General features: G+C 38.6%; 1 protein-coding gene across 7 annotated transcripts in view; it reads left to right on the plus strand.

Moving 5' to 3' along the window:
* The window catches only part of AKAP13 (A-kinase anchoring protein 13), a 343,180-nt gene that overhangs the window by 260,532 nt on the left and 63,044 nt on the right, over window positions 1–19,604 (plus strand). For 5 of the 7 annotated variants that reach the window (XM_082835493.1, XM_082835495.1, XM_082835496.1 and 2 more), the window contains exons 11-15: window positions 2,801–3,171; window positions 5,432–5,485; window positions 8,699–8,764; window positions 10,684–10,876; window positions 13,731–13,839. In XM_082835493.1, coding sequence (XP_082691619.1) covers window positions 2,801–3,171; window positions 5,432–5,485; window positions 8,699–8,764; window positions 10,684–10,876; window positions 13,731–13,839 — 793 coding nt within the window. The remainder of the gene's footprint in view (window positions 1–2,800; window positions 3,172–5,431; window positions 5,486–8,698; window positions 8,765–10,683; window positions 10,877–13,730; window positions 13,840–19,604) is intronic. The other 2 variants (XM_082835497.1, XM_082835498.1) reach the window with 2 other exon arrangements.

Raw genomic sequence — 19,604 nt, forward strand, 5'->3', positions numbered from 1 at the left:
GTAGAAAGGCTACGACCATACTCTGGGTCTGATTTCTCACTACACCACTGACTACTTTCTAGTCTGCAAAGGTAGTGTAAAGATGTGACGAAGTTGGGAAATTCTTTTGAGAATGCTAAGAAAAACTTGGAGAAAAGTAGTTTAGAGCCTTCTTTAGATTCAGTCTAAAGTTAAAACCATTTGCCTCAGTACTTAATAAATGAGCTCAGTCTTAATTTCTGAATTTGTCCTATTTTTCCCTTTTCAGATAATAACTGCTAGCTCACAAAAATACTTGAGTGTAAGAATATTATACTGTGTGAACCTGATTCTTAAATCAGGATCAGGAATGCAAAACTAAAGAAATCACGTGTTACTATGAAAAAACTCCCAGGTCTTTTATTTTGTGTTTTTTGTTTTTTAAAAACTCAGAGTTTAAAGCACACACCAAGAAATGCCATAGCACACACAAGGAACAAGGCTATGTTGAGGCCGTATGCTAGGCAGATTTCTCCTTTTTACAGAGAAACCTATTCTACCATCTGCAAGTCATTTTCACACTGGGAAGAGCTAACTTGTATGAAGAATGTGTGATAAATGGAAACTTCAGCTCAAAAGCTTTCATATCTTTTGAAGCCTTGCTTGTGTGTTTTAAAACAGGCTCATCACACATTTTGCTTTTTTGATGCCCATTCTGCTTGTCCCTTGGTATTGTTTTGAGAATTAGACATTTAGGCAGCTTTAGTTTCCCAGGACCGCTGTAACCAATTACCACAAATTTGGTGGCTTGAAACAACATAAATTTATTCTTTCATAGTTTTGGAGGCAGGAGGTCCTAAAAGCAATGTATCAGAGGGGCTGCTGTCTCTTCTTATAAGGACACTACTGCTTTTGGATTCAGGAACTACCCTAGTGTAGTATGACCTCATCTTAACGAATAACATTTGCAAAGACTCAACCAAATAAGGTCACATTCCGAAAAGGATGTGAACTTGAGGAGGACACTATTCAACACAGTACAGTGAAAAAGCTAAGACATCCTAAAAGTGTCTTCTAAAGTTGGTATTCATGACCATTTATAGTCTCCCTTTCTGTGGAGAGTGGCCCCAGGAATAGAAACTTTAGGATGCCCAGGTCAATCCTCACTAACTTAAAAGGGGTCATCGATAATTTTATTTTAAAACAAGACCTACCCTGTTTTAGAATCTACTTGGTAAAGCATATAGTTTTATTTTACAGTGTGGCCCAGTGAAGGGAACACTGAGGACTTTTCTGATATTGACTTTGAGATCTTATCCTTACAGGGTGGTTTTGTTTGTTTGTTTGTTTTTTAAGGTGATCTTATCCTTACAGGGTTGGTTTTCTTTTTTTTAAGATAACAGAACAGGGCAGTTTAAAAGTTGAAATCAACCTCCATTCAAATCTTGCTTCTCTTGTACTTGGAGGGGTGGGGGAGCCCATGAGACAGTCTGGGCCTCAGATTTCTGACTGTCCAGTGGTCCCCTCGCATCTTTCCCTCACTCATCGTTTAAAGAGCAATTAACGTAGGAAATGGGATTCTACAGGGTGGAAAAAAAAGCTCATATGAGCTGGTGAGATCCAGCCCCAGAGGTATAAAGAATGCTTTCAGAAGGTACAGTGCTTTTGAAGTGTTATGTTAAGCCTTTAAAGTGGCACTCCCTTTAGTATGGGAGTTGTTTTCTGTTTCAAAGCTAACAGGACTCATTAGTTTCCATAATCTTTAAAATCTTTCTTGAAGAGCTGTAAGTTTCTTTACTCCTAATTAAAACTGAATAGACTGACTGATTAGGGAAATACTGTGAAGGGGAAAAAAAAAAATCACAGAATATCTTTCTCTATTCCTTGTTCCCTATCCCATAAGAATGCAAAATAAGGGTATTAAGATAGTACAGTGCCAACATCTGTAACTCAGAATGTGAGCATGTATCTTTTTAGACACTTTACTTATCTTTTGGATACATTTATTTTTTGAATGCCATGATGCTTGCCTTTCCCTCACCCATCAAATTATGTGTTCTGGTGTCTTTCAGCACGTGGAGAATGTCAGGCCACTGGGATCAAAATGGCACAATTCCTGTTAGGCTCTAGAAGTTGGCCAGGGAAAGAGCATCATCACTTTATCAAAGGCTGCATTGCCAGGACTGATTATTTTATGTACAGTTGGCTCAATTAAACTCAGCCAGTACTCAGTTAAAGGAAAAAAGGGGATAGATTTCTTGCATTTAGGTGTTTGTGGCCAGAATTTGGGCATTTGTGGCAGACTTTAGGTGGGATAATAAGCTATTCTGCATTTTTCAAAATGCTACTGAAAACAATTAGACTTGCTTTTGGAATATAAACTTCAGTATATCACTGTTGTAGCCAAGCACACTACCTTGTTTTTAGTTAAAGCTTGTAAAAAAAACAAAACAAAGAAAACCTAAACTTTATATGGTATGAATTTAGAGTTTTCATAAGCAGAAACCTCAGAGACATAGTTTCCCTTCATTTCAGTTGATGGTATTGACTGAAAAAAACTGACTTGAATTAGATCTGTTCCTCTGTAAAAAAGGGAAAATGATGTACTTCCCATCTAGCACCTCTAGTAAAAGGGTAAAAAGAGCATAGACCTCGACCCTACCTTTACTGGAGGCTGTTTGAATCCATCTGTGATCATGCTTTAAGAAAGAAATCTGTTTGAAGCCAACTGTGATCTTGCCTGTCCTACCCACTGTAAAGGCATTGGCTCGCTGGGGAATAACAGAGAGCTGTCTGCTTGGTCCTGCCATTTCCAACCATACGTGCTTTCTCTCCATTACAGCCTGAGGAAGAACAGTTGGCCTGTGATATCACTGGATCCAGTTCCTCCACCGATGACACAGCGTCCTTGGATCGACATTCTTCTCATGGAAGTGATGTGTCCCTCCCCCAGATTTCAAATTTGAACAGGTCCAGAGACCAGCAATGTCTTGATGGTTTCTACAACCATGGGGTGGGAGCTGAGGGTCGAGAGAGTGAGAGTGAGCCTGCTGGCTCAGGTGAGATGGAAGAGGAGGAGATGGACAGCATCACTGAAGTGCCTGCAAACTGCTCTGTCCTGAGGAGCTCTATGCGCTCTCTGTCCCCTTTCCGGAGGCACAGCTGGGGTCCTGGGAAGAACGCAGCCAGTGACGCAGAAATGAACCACCGGAGGTGAGATGGCAGGCTGTTTGTCTAGTCTCTCAGTGTCTGCTTGCTTTTGATTTGGTGTTATTATTAGTAAAAGATTTTAGGAGACACCATGGTATAGAAGAAAGAATATAGGCTTTGGAATCAGGAAAATCTGTGTTTAAACTCTAGCTCTATAACTTTCTATGTGGATAACCTTGGCAAGTTACTTGACCCTTCTGAGCTTTAACTTTCTCATCTGTAAAACACCTGCCTTTCTGAATATTTGTAATAATAAAGATTACAAGTGAAATATGTCAGTCACGTGGGTGTTTAATAAATGGTAGCATTTGTTCAGGCCAGATTTGTTCATGAAATTCAGAGATTAGAAAATTGGGGGGGAATAGTTTCATGTCAGTTTTGAATTAAGAAATAAACATGAACTCTTAAAGTCTCAACACATCTAAGTCTTCACAGTGCTTCATAGAAATTGCCATCTGTTTCTAGTGCAGAGTTTTGATGAAGTCTAAATTACCAGTGTTTAATCCTTAAGAGATCATAATAATCATTCAGTTGTTAGGGTTTTTCCATGTATCACTCAGTCTTGGGGCTCTCTTGTAAGTGCCACCCAGTCTCATACCTTCAGTTTGGAAGCAGGCGCTAAGAAAAGTTGGATTGGCTTCTGACCCTTGGCTGCCTAGATGAATTTAAGCAGATGGCTTTGAGTGTAAAGAACAAGTGCCATGAGGCCTACTGTATGTGCAAAGGTGTGCCTGCTCCAAAGCTGCTTTCTTAATGAGGACAAGCAGCCAAGGGAGGAGGCTGACAGTTGTAAAACAATTGATAGAACGGTTCACCGGCAGCAATTATTGGTTTGTTTGCTTTTTAAAAATTCCTTGACCTCCTAATATTTTGGCTCATAGCTATAAGTACATGTAGTCTGATCACATTCACTCACTCATTTATTCTTTTATTCGGCCAACATATATTAAGCACCGCCTGCACGTCAGGCATTTCTACGTTCTGGAGACCCAGAGGTGAACAAAGTCCCTGCCTTCATCATATCTTACACCTTCCTGACTTGCTACCCTTTTCAGATTCTTTTAATAACACATTGTCTCATGTAATGTTGCAACTTCTTCATGAGTCAGGTGGGATTAACCCCATTTTTGCAGATGAGACTCTGCAGGTAGTTTATATCATTTACCCAAGGTCAGTGGGATCCAGGTTTCCAGTTTCCTGGTCAGGCGCTCTTTCTAGAACTCCGTATTATTCTGGGGTGGAGTTCAGAATGCTAAGCTTAAAAATAAGCGGTTGTTTTATCTGATGGGCAGTTTTTATATATATTTGAAATCCTAGATTATGTAAAAAGCAGTTTCTAAAAGCTTTCCTTCCCAGCTTTATTCAAGCTGTACTTTTTTTTTTTTTTTTTTTTTAAGCATTCACACCACAAGAAAAAATAAGGTTGGGGGAACGATCCCTACAGCCAGAATTCCCTTCCTGAAGCAAGAGAAGCTTCTTGACAGGATATACTTGTCTTAGATGATGACAACATTGAGAAATGAGGATTTGTTTTATATATAATCTGTTTTCCTTTATAAACCACTATGGATCCCTTTGCCATGACTTTGATTTCCGAGCTAGATGTGACTTCATGGGTCACATGAAGCTCCAGTGAGGAAATTGAAGCTCAGATTAAATGATTTTGCTCCAGTGAGGAGCAAAAAATTGAAGCTCAGATTAAATGATTTTGCCCAAGATTACATGATTTTAGGACTGAGCTAAGATTAGAACCATATCACCTAAATTGTTTATATTTTCAACCTATGTGATACCACGGAACCTCCTGTTTGAGTTTATCATTAAGGATTGCTTAGCACCACTGTGCCAATACCTCTGGAGATAATGGAATGAGAGTTAGGGTTCACTTTAATTAGTTTGACTAATTCTTATAGTGTTATCTGCATATAGTGTAACCTGAATTGTAGAGTCTTAAGAAAACCCTTTTAAAGTTTTGAATGGCCTTTTTAAAAAATGCTTTTACTTTTATAATTTAATAAACCTCATTCTTGGTCACCTGATTAACTCCTTAGAGCAAGGAGGGAGCAAAGTAGCCCTTCTCAGAAATTATCAGGCCTTTTTGGTCATGATGTTTTCCTGATTCCACATTCTTTCATTCCCTTACTCCCTGAACTATTTCTCTTTGGCCATTGTGTCTCTTCCCAGTGTGATGTCTGTATGTTTCATGCATTTGTATCCACTTTATTTCAACTCAACACTGACCTCTTCCACCATTCATTTTCAGTTCAATGCGAGTTCTTGGGGATGTTGTCAGGAGACCTCCCATTCATAGGAGAAGGTACAGAGTTCACTAACTTGATGGACTAACTGTTTGCCTTTGAGCTTATACTAACAAGCATCTCATTCTGCTTCATCTATGATTAAACAGTCTATTTTTAAGTAATGTCATGTCTGCTTCAGACAAATAAAATACAGGTACTTATTAATTGCTAATGTCCATTCCATATGAAATGGTTTCTCGAATTTGAAGTTTTTTCCTATTCTACTTTTATTTTTTGAAAAACAATTTAAAAAATATTTTTTCCATCTTGTGCTTTTTGGTGTTCAGATCATTTTGATAATAGGGTGTCCCCCAACTTTATCCAGGAGAATTCAAAGAAGTGTCTGTTGTGCCTATGTAATGGACCCTGGGGAGTACTTTTTCTTTCTTTCCAAAAAAAGGGAAAGAACCAGAAACATGAGTGTGCTCATGTACAGGCCCTAAAATATTTTTAACACGTTCTTTAATAATGTGATGAAAGCCTGTCTTCCTAGGCCACCTGGCGCTCTCCATTCCACTGCTGATGTGGTCATTCCTTAAAGCAAGTAAGAGGCATTAGCTGATTTCTCAGGGGCCCTCTCAGTCTTTCAATTCCTTAATTATTTTTTGTCACATAAAATTTTGAAGCTAAAAATTATAGTGATTTATAAGCTGAAAAGTCATTTCTAGCCAGAAAGTGCTGATTTGCTTTAAATTGTTCAAATGCTGAGTTTTGTTTTATATTTACCGTACAGAAGTCATTTGTGACTTTTTCTTCCCTCGTTTGGAAAAAAATTTAGAAGTCTAAAAACGATGGTTTGATTACTGTTAGTGTCTCATATTAGGAGATACTTGTAAAGAGGTATTTTTAATTATTAGCTGAAGCTGTTTGTTGGGAAGCAGGCAAATAACAGTCTTTCTTTCCCACTTCATCTTTTTCAAGTGGGTGTTTCCTTTAATTCCAGATTTTAGGCACAGAGTTGAGCTCAAATACAAATGTTCTCATGAATCTTAGATAATCATGAACCTGGTTAAGTTTTTCTCCAGGGGAACAAGTTGTTAAATGCCTTTTTCAATAGAAGTATCTAAAACCTTTAGAGATATATTTGTCTGACTTTCTTTTAAACTCTTCAGTATGGACTTATTAAAATCATGCACTGGATGACACTGGAAGATGACAGGTTGCTGGATACAGTCCAGGTTAGCATGTAGATACAGCCATCACAGCAGCTCCAGTGACGGTTTCATCCCTAGTCATATTTCTGTAGGAAGAACATGGGTTATAATTTTAAATTTTGTATTAAGCCTTAGCTACTAAAATTGAAGCGTTCCAACAAGTATTAAAAGGTGGGGGGAGCGGGATACTTGTTTTTGTTCTTGTTTTTTAAATCTGGAACTACTAAATCTCAAAGCTAAAGAACCATGAAGTGTTACCTCCCCCCAGTTGAGGAATTGAGGAAATTATGATGCTCTCAAAAATACTCTTAGTTGTGAAAGGAATTTTCTGCTACTGTAGGACCATCTGCAGCTTCCTTCCTGAATCCTTAGAAAAGCTTTTCGGACATGGTTTCTGTCTCCCTGTTGTTCTTCATTCTCTTCATCCTAAATTTCATCCCAGTCTCTCACATCATTGTCATTTTCTGAGAGTAAAGGGAAGTTTAAATCTATAGGAAGAAAGACATTATTTTATTTTTCATGAATGATAAATCGGCAAAATATATTCAGTTACTAATTTTTTCTACATTCTGTTTTTAATAAATTGGCTATTTAGGCATAATATACCTTTTATTAACAGTTTAGAGATATAAAATTAATTTTCAAAGAATGGACTTCTGAATCTCGTGTGTGTCTGCAAACTATATCAACTCTTGCTTCCCTCACACAAGTAAATTATAAGTCAGTCTGGTCTTGCTTAGCAGACTAGTAGAGACATGTCTCAGGTGTGTATTTCCACTATCTGCTTTTGCACTTGTGAGCTTTGTACTATTAATTTAATCTGATTTAAAATGTTTCACCATTTAAATTATTTTTAATGATATTATTTTAAAGATTTACTTTTAGAGGATCCATAGAGGTAGCTCATATTTATTCTCCCACCATTTTCCTTGTCTTTTTTCGTCTGTCAAAAACCTCCCACTTATCAACAAAACAGAGTTATCAGCTGTGTTCAAGACAAGGTGGGGTTTTTTTGGTGTCTGTAGGTCTTCCCATTTGAAGCTTCAGGAAGCTGATTGGTTTTACTGTTATCCCCCTTCTTAAAACCAAAGCATGTCACTGAGGACCTTAAGGCCAAAGTAGTAGCAGTGTTATTTTTTAAATGATAGCTTTTGTTAATCAGAAATCCTCTCCTATGGATGCAGCTCCTTTCACAGAGTATCTCATGTTTTGAATTGGTTACTTTTTGGCTGGTTATGTTTACTTAGCATTTCCAACCCCAGATTTTCTGTTCTTGCTGCTTGAGAATAAATATCAGTGCTGAGATAGTCAAGGAAATAGATGATCAAGTGGATTTTTTAAAATCTTGTGGGAAAGTGGATACAAACCTAAAATTAAGAGACACATTGCTCACCCAGTACTATAAAATTCCTTTTCTTTTTTAAGGAAAGAAATCCCTTCGTTATCATTAAAAAAATACAAGGAAACAGGATCGTTGTTCTATGCTTTATCTTTAGCATACAAGCCTAGTGCATAGGGTTTGAAGGTGAATCTGAGTGTTGACTGGATATCGTTATGAAAGATATAAATTGTCTGGCTTAGATTGATCCTTAGTGGAGACATGAAAAAAACTGATGACTCAGTGAGCCTACCCTAGTGCAGTTTGTCATCGTTCCTTACAGTTAAGGATTAGAGACACTGTGGTAAGGGAGTTGTAGGAGTGGTGGCATGTATAGAGACATTGTCCCCAGTGGTGGAGGTTGGAACAAAGAAGCAGCCACACGTAGGGTGGATTCTCTGTTCAGTGTTCTCTAGGAGGAATTCTTGGTTTTCCAAGATTGGACTTGTTATCCTGTAAAGAATTCGCGTAGTCATTTCCAACACATTATGTAGATGGACATCAGTAGAACAATTTTAAGTTTCTATGTTTTTTGTTCCAGCCATTTTCTAAGTTCTAAATCGATGTTACATTCCTAATTTTTTGATAATCAGATAAATCCGTTTGTCTCTAACCATGCCCTTTCTTTTTAAACCCAATAATCCCATGCCTGTTTCCTCTTCTTCCATTTCTGTTTCTTCCTTTGATGTCATCCCCAGTATGAGCTGGTGTCCTTCTGGTGTGCAATACTCTGCTGCCCTGAGTGCTGACTTTAATTACAGAAGGTATGGTATTGTTGTGTGTCCAGCCACCAAAGGGGGAATCCTAAAATACGGCACTTGAGCTTTTGGCTTGGAGCTGGCTTCTGTGTGGCTAGAATGCATATGGCAGCCTGCTTTGGCTGTGAGCACAGTGTTCTGCTGCCTCTGCTGTGGGCATCACTGATCCAGTTGAAGGGGTACAGCCTAGGAGTTAGATGGTATACCCTGATGCATCCTTTTTGGCTCAAGTGGCTATAGATTTGGTGTTTTCTGCACAGAATTGTCTCTGTGGTATGATAAATCACTTTTCTGTTTGTTTTGATCTGTCCTAATTCCCAGATCCTAGGAATTCCTACATCCTGAGGAAAAAAATAACAGAAATAAGGCAGCTAATAAGATGCACTCATCTTTTTACACTTCCAAATCCACCAATCTCTTTATTTTTTTAACATCTTTATTGGAGTACAATTGCTTTGCAATGTTGTGTTAGTTGTTGCTGTATAACAAAGTGACAAAAGACCACCAACCAATCTGTTTAGATTCCAAGCTCACAGATTCCTCATCATTGCATATTCTTCTCTCAACTAAGCAGCCAGATTTAATTACTAAAACATTTTCAGGTTTAAATTTTGTGGTAAGCATAGATCTGGCTTTCCCAGTCTTTACAAATAATTCATAATAGAAAACTAAATTTCTTCACTTAGTCTGTCTTCTTATCCCTGCTATTGAAAATGAGTTTTACAGAGACATTTATGTGTAGTTAGTCATGATTTCTGTTGTCATATTGAAATAAGAAAAACAAAGTCCATTGTTTAATTTACTCACTCAAGAAAATAGAGGCATACGGTTTCAGTTCATAATAAGTAATTCATGGCGAAAAAGAGCGAATAGAAACCCTTCTGGACTGGCATACATAAATTTTTTGTAGCAATTAACTTTGAGCAGAGATAACTAAATAGCTTCAGTATACCTTCAAATACAATTCCAGATGCTTGTAACTGAGGACATGGTCTGCTACAGCTGTATTCTGAGATCCAGTTGTAACCGGATGTGAATTATTCTGGCTAGCAACCCCAAGGATGATAGATGGCCAACCTCTCTCTATAGCCTCCTGCTTACATAAAAATGCTTTTCATTCCACAAACCACATAGTCTATTCCAGGGATCCCATTTTAGATACCAAAACTTAAGTTTGCTTTTTTCCCCTTTGTCAGTATTAAGGGGGGGGGGGAATTAAACCTCTTTTAGATGCAGTAGCTTTTCAGCTTTTGCCCTTTAAGATGTCACATGTGCCTGTCTGCAGCTAACAATTCTCAGGAAACCTGTCAAAGCAGTTGTTGTCCGGGCAGGTGTGCACAGATATTAATGCTCCTACGTAATGTGGGATTTCTGGGGGTGGATGCATACCTGTGAAGTTATAAAGGTCAACTAGACTATAGTTGAATGTAAAGTTATAAAGGTCCACTTGATGGATGCAAGGGCAAGTCTAGGTCTCCCTCTTTGCCTTCTGGAAGTTACTTATGCTCATATTTTCTCTGTGCCATTTCATTCTTTGGCATTTGCAGAGTTCAGATTCTGGCAAAGATTGATCACCTCAGATCAAGGGAAAAAAACACACATGAATAAAAGATCAATAAGCTAATGTGGCCTGTCCATATGGTATATTGAAAAATGTCTGAGAAAATGACCTTAAGTGGTTCAGCATTTGAGTAAGTTGAATGAGGTTTTTTTAAAAAAAATCTTAAGTGCAGTGTGTTTCTCAGCATACCAGGATATTTGTGGAGAATGGTAGGTGGCGCTCATGGCCATGCCCTTGCAGATGGTTTTGCTGGGTGACATAGAAATAGTTATGAGCAGGGGAGATACAGCTAAAGGGATTTTGTATCCTCCTTCCTTTCTGAAACTCAGAAATAGAATGAATTAACTCTTGTTTCTGTGTTCAGTTTCAGTCTAGAAGGCTTGACAGGAGGAGCTGGTATTGGAAACAAGTCATCCTCATCTCTGGAAGTAAACTCTTCGAACACCAAAGAGCTCAGACACCCTTTTAGTGGTGAGGAAAGGGGTGACTCGTTGGTGTCACTTTCAGAAGAGGATCTGGAATCAGGCCAGAGAGAACATAGGATGTTTGATCAGCAGGTAAGGCTGAAATGGGTATATATTGCTAATTTGGAAAAAATTAGTTTTATTTCCCTAATATGTCCTCATATTAGGAACAAAGAAGGCAAGATTTATGTTAATATAAGGCTAGGAGCTATGATTACTTACCCACTATATAATATTCTCAGTGTAGCACACAGCAGTTTTTTAGCACTTAATACTAATTAGAGAATGCCATTAATCTGCATAGATATAAATATTCCAGCAAAGCAAACATTTTGAAATTAGGAGAGTATCCAGGATATTAAATTGAGTTTTTCTTCTTGTCTGAGGACTTCTTTTACCACGCCAGTAGTAAAATGAGTCTTGAAGTGTATTACTTACCATTGTTAAATTTCCCAATTCTCAAAAACATATCCTAAGTTTCTCCTTCCTGGGGAAGAAAAATTCTTTGTCTCATCGCATTGTCTAGGCAACAACTAAGTATTCTCTCTGCTTCCTGTCACTGCCAAGCTACTTGAGACAGCGTCTGCACTCCCTGCCTTCTCTTTCTCCCCACCTAATGTCCACTACTATCACGCTCTTGAAATTCCTGTCTTGAAGGGTCCTGGGCTTGCTTTTCCACCAGACCAAGCGACTTTTTCTTAGTTCTCATCTTCTCTTTATCACTTACCGTCAGGGAGTTTTTGAGTTGAGAATTTGAATCGTATGCTTTTCTAGCATCCTACCCCACTGAGTCCTTTTTCCTCCTCTTCGGCCGAGGAGACTTTGGATTAACTTCTGAGAGGATTCCGGGATACACATTCAAATGAAACATGTCTAATTAAACAAACAAAAAAGTTAAACGCCTGTCTCTGAATAGGTGACTGGCATTTTAGATAGAAACGTAAGGAAACATTACAAATTAAAGAAACAAAAACCTTAACCTGTTCTTTGAATCAGTGACTAAGGTTTTGTGTAGAAATTTAATTTTTTATTACATCCTGCTACATAGCAATGATATGACCAAATATAAATTTGGCACTAGAGGATTACCTTAGAAATGAATGTATCACTTATGCTCATGTGAAGGCCTAAGAGAATTTAGGCCTAAGGAAAATGCAATTGAAGGCCTAAAGGAATTTTACCTCCTTTTGGCCCCCACCCGTGGCTTCTTGGCCTGATACTTTATAGAAAAATAACAAGAATACAGAGAATATATTCATTGAAGTAAATGGTTTAGATTTATTTAGCCTAATGGTAACAGGAAGAGGGAGGAAAAAAATAGGAAACTGTAATTTGGTGACTACCGAGAGCATCTCTGACAAGTGGAAAGTCTGACAAGTGAAAAAGTTGCATTTTACATGTATAGAATCCTTTGGAAGTCATTTGTTAGGACCACATAAAATACCAAAAATTGTGTGCTTGTGAACAGAATCATAGACTTAGGGCCAATATATCCCTTCCTATTCTGCTCAAGCTTTGGTGTGTGAGAACTTCAAGCCCATTTAAGTGACTTGCCTAAGCCTTGTAACTGGCTATTAGCTGAACAGTATTAAACTCAGAATTCCAGACTGTTAGTCCCACTGTTTATTTCCATGTCTTTGAAGTAGATGACTTTTAATGAGGAAATGAGAACATTTTAATTTTCTTAATATTGTTTATGTAATAACCTTTCCTGAACTGACATTCCTAGGAATTTTAGCTGTGACCCTGTTTTATAGTAAGTGATGTCTTTCTAACGGCCTTTCTGATTGAGTCTGCCTAGCTGAAGTTGTTGACAGTGTAGCACCTTGTGTGCTTAGTCTCCCAGGGGCTCTGCCCACCCATAGTTTTCCATCTTGTGTGTAACCTCAGAATGGATATTTGAGCTGCTGGTATCACTGATGTGCACAAGTTGCCTGCAGCCAACTTCCTGTTGAAGATCTCTGCCTTTCACGGATGTCATTTTTCAGACCTCACAGTTGTATTCAAAACATAGCAGCTGTTTGCCTCAGACTCCATGGTTACCCATGGAACAAACTCTAAATAATCAGAAGTCTTTGGCGCAATTGAGTTCACCCTGGTAACGGATTTTCATTGCTTCCGTTTCGACATGCACAGATTTCAGCCTCCTATGAAGGGAAGAGATTTATGGTAATTAAAGTTAGTTGCCAATTAGAATGGCCTCTCTCAAAGCAAAAGGAGAGGGATCCCATCATCACTGGAAGCATACTAATAAACACTAGTTGACTGTCATGGGTTTTGTTGCAGGAACTTCTGCAGTGGGTTGGATTACATGGCCTTGAAGTGGCTGTGAATTTACGGAGGGAGTTCAGTTGTCAAATTCCAGTCACCCTCATGTTCATGTAGAAGCAGTGTAATCTTAGAAGAGGAAGTGAAAATGATTTAGGCTTCTGTCCAGATGCACAGGCAACTTTGCTTGTGATCTTAAAACACGTTCTACTTGTATCTCTGTTTCCAGCTCTTTAAAATAAGAATGATATTACTGGTATCCTACTATATCTGTAAGTGATATTTAGATTTTCAAAGAGCAAGAACTATATGTAGTTTTGGTATTTCCAGTGAAATTATTTTTATCTGATTATGCATTCAGTAGATGTTTTATTATGCACTTACGAAGTTTGAAACATCATTAGGTATTATGAGGGTTACGAGACAACTGTAAAGGATGGATACTCTAACTATCCCCATTTTGCCGATAAGAACACTAAGGCTCAGAAAAGCTAGGTAGCTTCTCTGAAGTTGAGCAGCTGTTTTGTGGCGGGGGAGACTTCTGACTACAAAGCCTGTGCTCTTATTCCTCTTGTGTACTGCCTTATTTCCCTAGGCTGAGTCAGAATGTAAAATTTGGTGCTTATCTAGAAATATGAGAGCAGGTACTCAGAACCTGTTTACTTTTTTTCCTTCACAGACATGTCACAGATCTAAACAACAGGGATTTAATTACTGTACATCAGCCATTTCTTCTCCATTGACAAAATCCATCTCATTAATGACCATCAGCCATCCTGGGTTGGACAGTGAGTATACTACTTTTTTAAATTAAATATATTATATTTTAAACATTTTTCCTCTCTCTCTCTCTCTCTTTTTTTTTTTTTTTTCCCACTTTAAGACCCTATGCCGTTACCTTACAGCATTTACCTGCCTGTTCCTCTGAATGAATGGCTCATCATTTACAAAAAAGGTGACACAGAGTTCAGTTTGGGGATCTTCCTCCTTTTACTACATAAAAATCTCCTTTACACATTAAATTCATTGTATTCTTAGGCCTAAACCTGACAAACATTTTTAAAAACTTTCTATTTTGAGATAATTTCCAGTTAAAAATAACTGTTTTTTATTTATAAATAAAAATATTTTAACTATTTATAACTATTTTCTAGTTAAAAATAACTATTTTTTAAAATAGTTGCAAAAACAGTACAAAGACTTAATCACATATTCTTCACCTGGAGCCTCCAAATGTTATCTTAACACTTGTTTTATCCATCTTGCTCCCTGTCTTTATCTCTGTCCTTAAGGATTTTTCTGAAACATTCGAAAGTAAGTTACACATATAATGCTCTTGTGTCTCAAAGATATTTTCTTATATTACCACAGTACAATTATCCACATTTTATCCAGTACTAGTTTCCTGAGCTCTTTAAAAATGTCAAGCTCTTGAAGGACAGAGAGAGACTGAGATACATTTTTAGTCAGTTAAGTAAATGCCAAAAGGATTACAGCCAAAAATGATTACTGGAGCTGTATGCAGATTCAGGATCCATGACTATGAAAGTTAGTAGAGACGTCAGGCATTCACAGGCACAGAGCGTTTGCAAATTAAAGATGCTCGAAAACATTTGAATTGGATCCAGATGTTTGCCACAGAAAGGTTTCTTTGGGAAACCCCACTTTTTTTGTTTTATTTTAAAAATAGATTTCTTTTTCATGAGTAGTTGCAGTGTGGGATCTTGAAATAAAGATTTAAATTCTCATCAAAGAGAGTATGGTACATTACATTCTTTGCTGAAGGATCATGTATTCTGGAGGCTGAAGCAAAGGGTATAACCCCTCCTGGTATTTCTGGTGTTTCTTCAGCGTCCCCTGATATATAACTCATCTTAAAAGAGTTGAGGACAGGAGTAGCTGCCCTGCATTAATGGGATGTTCTCTCTCCATTTTTGACTTACTAGAGGCCTCATTTTCTTAATTTCCATGGTGGAGTTAAGGCATAATGGATAATTCTGTTAACTTCGTCCTCATTTTCATATGATTAGTACTTCAAATACCAGTCTGGCCTGTTGGACTAAAGGTGCCTAATAATGACTTATTCCCCAAGATAACAGGTACAACCTCACAGAACTTGACTGAAATAGCAGTTCCTGTTTTTATTTGGATCTTGGTTTGGTTTGGTTTGGTTTGGTTTTGATTTGGCTTTGGGTTAGTGGTTTTGCTGGTATAGAACGAAAATTATTATAACAAAATAGTTTATAGTGGCTTTGAACCCAGAAAACTAGAACTTGATAACCAAAGACAGTCCGTGAGGCGTTTCAGCTCTGCACCCCCTCCTCCCGTGGCCTGGTGAAGGGCCTGCTCCTGCAGCAACAGCTGCCCAGTACCAACAGAATGTGGCCCGGAGAGAGAGCTTTTTCCATTGTTCTGTGACACACTCTCTTGCCTCATATATGAAACACTTCATTATTTTTCCTCCAAAAAACAAGATGGTTTTTGACTGTGCTTTCAGTTGCTAACCAGCACTCTAAATGATGCGGGTCACCCCCAGGAAACACTGTCCTCTAGCGCCAGGAACTCTGGCACATCTCGTTGCTGGGGACTTGTGGCTCAGCTCACTGAGGGGTACTGAGATCAGTAGCTGACTGCTGTCATGAGTAGAGCTTGGAGCAAGAGTCCAACCCTTTCATCAAAGTAGAGTACCCTCATTCTGATTTGTCATGTACATTTCATGCAGATTGGAATGATTAGCCAGCCCCACTTACTTCCCTAAGTTAGCATATACTATAATTGGAGGGCTCATCAACTCTAATGACAGTATTTCTCCTTAGTCCTCCCCATATACAATTAATTTTCCCAACTGTATTTTTTTATTCTGCTCTAGAAACATAAATTTTTTGCAGATGTAAAAATTCTGGCTGTTAAACAGAAGGCTAAAACTTGTATCTTGCATGCTGTGCCTTTAAGTCTCAGGGTAACTGGGTAGTTCTCGACTTGCCGCAGACACAAATCTTCATTCCAGATCCCTTAAATACTCTGCATGAGTCATCTTTGGCCATGGTCGTCCTTGCTGAAACTATCATAATTAGAACCTACCCAGTGGTTTTAAAGCCTAAAGTGTGTGGTACACTTAAGATATTTTAACTAATGCTTTATTGTAAGCACACTTAGTGGCTTTGTGACCTTGGGTCCTTGAACTATTAAACAGTGCTAATAATATGATAGGACTTAAGTTGAATTTATTTAAAATTCACATTAGCGTGTTTCCTGGCTTATGATAAGCATTTGTTATCTTTATGGAATGAGTGCACACTGTACAGGCCAGTGCCAGGGTCCGTTTTTCTCTGACCAGAGTCTAAGCAATGATGAAGAAACTAGAACGTGGTCCCTCATTTTCTTTAAGTGGCTGTGTCTTATGAGTGTGCTTGTCTAGGGACAAAATACTTCCTAAACTCAGCCTTATCTCACTACTTCCCAGCTATTACTTGTGTTCTAGCTTCTACCTTGAAGGAAATTAGCTGCTTCTCCCACAACCTTTCATAGCTGTTACCATTTGAGCATTTCTGAAAACGTGTGTCCACCGAGCTGTTGTCTGGAATATCCCATCATTGAGTCACTGGCCAGATTAGAAAAACAGACAAACTCAGCATTATTCCCAAACTGGAATCTGTTTCAAAAATTCATTGATGTAGAGGACAATACCACATAAAGGCGACAACTAAAATATTTCTGTGTCATTCTCTGGGGTGGAAAGTAGATGGGCGACAGCTGATTTAGGAACCGTAATGGGCAGGAAAGCTGTCCTAGCCCATGTCTTCGATTTGCTGTCTTGGTGGGGGCAACATGACAGAGGCATCTTGCCGGCTCATCTTTTTAGGGAATCAGGATAGCACTGATGCTGTGTGTGTCGTGTGGGAAAATGCCGGGGAGGACTGCCCTCAGAGGAACCGCTCCAGGAAATGTGTTCCCAACATAGGGTTGAGTGGAGACTTACAGCTTGCCAGGAGACTCAGATGGTTTCTCAGTAGAGCTTAAAAACAAACTTTATTTTTGCAGATATGGAATAATTCAGTTATTACAGACAATCCCTTAACAAGACTATATTTTTTAACTTTTCACTGCTTGCACCCAGAAGATGCTTAGAAACAGTAAACTATTTGGTTGTATCCCTGCTAAGCATATTAGTGGTGGTAATATTAAAAAGAGAATGATACCCATTAGACAATTTAACCTCCTGGGCTTCTTAATGAGATTTCATTTTGCCCTTCATTTTTCAGGGTTTGTTATCACAAAGAACGGTGTTCACAAATGGCACTTGTGCTTGGAATCATTCTCAGACCTTCACTCATGGTGTGTGAATTGACCAAGTTCCTTATGCATGTTTTGATGGCAACACTAGCTTTTAATTGTATAGCTTGCATTAGACTACGAAAGCTAAGTGGGTCTTAAGAACTTGAAGTGTGGTATTTACATATATAAAATGCACCAGATCTTCAAAGCTAAATGATCCATGTGACCAAAGATCAGGGTGGGCGTATAGAAAGTTAGGCATCGATGCTAATGAGGATATTTTATCTTTACTTTCTGTGCTTAGTTTCTCTCTCTAACTGGACAGTGGGATGAGACTTTATTGGAATACATTTATTTTCTTAGGGTAGTTCTGTTTGGAGAAGATAACATTTGACAAATTTGTCAGAACAAAAATTAAGTCAGGCAAATAGACTTTTTATATTGGTCTTTTTGATTATATTGCAAGGCTGGAATATATATGTAGTCATTAAAGTTGAGTATGTTATAAAATTGAATCCCTGTGTTAACAGAACATATTCTTTCCATATATGTTGAAGATACTCCTTATTCATACAAGTAGGTTTCTCTTTATGATCCATGATCGTGTGACAAAAGAAGGGGATACTCTTAGATTTGGGGTAATAAGAGAGCTCATTTTCATCTCCTAAATTTACTTTACATTAGGAAATACTTTAGAACACACATTAAAATGGTATCTTACTTTTGTACTCGACCGTCGCTGCCTAAAAATCCAGTGTACATGAATTTGTGCCAGGTGATCTCTGTTACAAGCAGTGGCTGCACCCTGCAGTCTGTCATCACTTAGCATTTATCTGGGGTGTGGAGTGGCTTTTGTGTTGGGTAGATGCAGGGCTTTTTCCTTCATTTTATTTAGGTTATTGAGCTTCTAGAAAGCCTGACAAAAGGAAATTCATTTATTAATTTGTTTATTTATTCAATAAATATTTGAGTACCTACTCTTTGCTAGGCACCAGGCTGGACAGTGGAAGGAGAGGGATGAACTTCCAGACACGGTTCCTTTTCTCACCACACTTAAGCTGATGGACATGAGAACAGTTGAGTGTAACAGAAGATGATAAATGCAGCAACTGAAAGAAACGTTGGGTGTTTAGGAGCCTCCGACTGGAGACACCAGAGAAGGCTTACTGGGGAGAAGTGATACCAGAGTCGAGACCAAGAGGAGTCTAGGAATTCGCTGGGTGAACTAGTATGTGGAAAGCTAGACTGAGGAATTTGGGCTTCTTGTCTGAGGGCAATGGAGCGATTTAAGTTGATTAAATTGATTAATTAATTGATTCAAACACTTCAGAGAGACCACACTGAAGAAAGTGTTGGGAGGAGAGGCTGGTAGATCAGTAGAAGGCTATTGCAGGATTCTGGTGAGAGTAGATGGTGGCCTGAACCAGGCCGTAGAGCACTGGCAATAGGGGAAAAGTTGATGTTCAGAGAATTCTAGAAGGCAAAATCAGAAGGACTGAGTGATGTGATAAGAGGATTCAAGGATGGTACCCAGGTTTGTGTTCTGGATAATTAGTTAGATGTTAGGTACCACTCACCAAAGGAAGGAATAAAGGAGGAGGAACAGGTCAGGAGGAAGGGGGTAAGTTGATATATGCACTTGTTCAGTTTGAGCTCTGGGATATCCACCCACAGGTGGGCAGTGAGATGAATGAGGTTTGAATTCAAAGGAGAGACCTGGCTTGAAAATAGAAAGTTGTGGAATCACCACTATATCACATGCAGATTGTACTCGAAGGGGAGACAGTGAATGAGGGGGTTTGGGGTGAGGGGGAAGAGAGCCAAGTACGGGATCCTGAGGGACACTCCAGGCGTTTCCTTACTTTGAAGGAAAAAAAACTCCAGCTGTAAATGATGACTGTGAAAAATAATATACTTCATGTTTTCATAATCTAACAAGTACGTATTTGTTGGATGAGTTTTCTTAAGCTGCTTTAGGATTCTGCCATATTCAGAAATAAAGATGAAAATGTGAGTACATTACGTTGTCCACCTAGACGCCTCTCCTGGAATCATCCAGGCCAGTGACATTATTCTCGGCACTGTGGGTCTGAGGTGCCTTTCACTCTGTTCTGGTATGATCTGCGTGCTCTAACATCTTCTGTCCACCCACTCCTCAGCCCAGCAGCAGATGCAGCCAACAAGGCGGATCTCCTTCTCCGTCAGCATCTCTCCGCTCCTCCTTAAGTCTAAAACTCTCTTTTCTCTTGGCTCTTCTTACTCCAGTTGTGAGGAGGAA

The sequence above is a fragment of the Leucopleurus acutus genome (genome assembly GCF_964270905.1).
Source record: "Leucopleurus acutus genome assembly, chromosome: 1".
In the NCBI taxonomy this organism is placed as follows: Eukaryota; Metazoa; Chordata; class Mammalia; order Artiodactyla; family Delphinidae; genus Leucopleurus; species Leucopleurus acutus.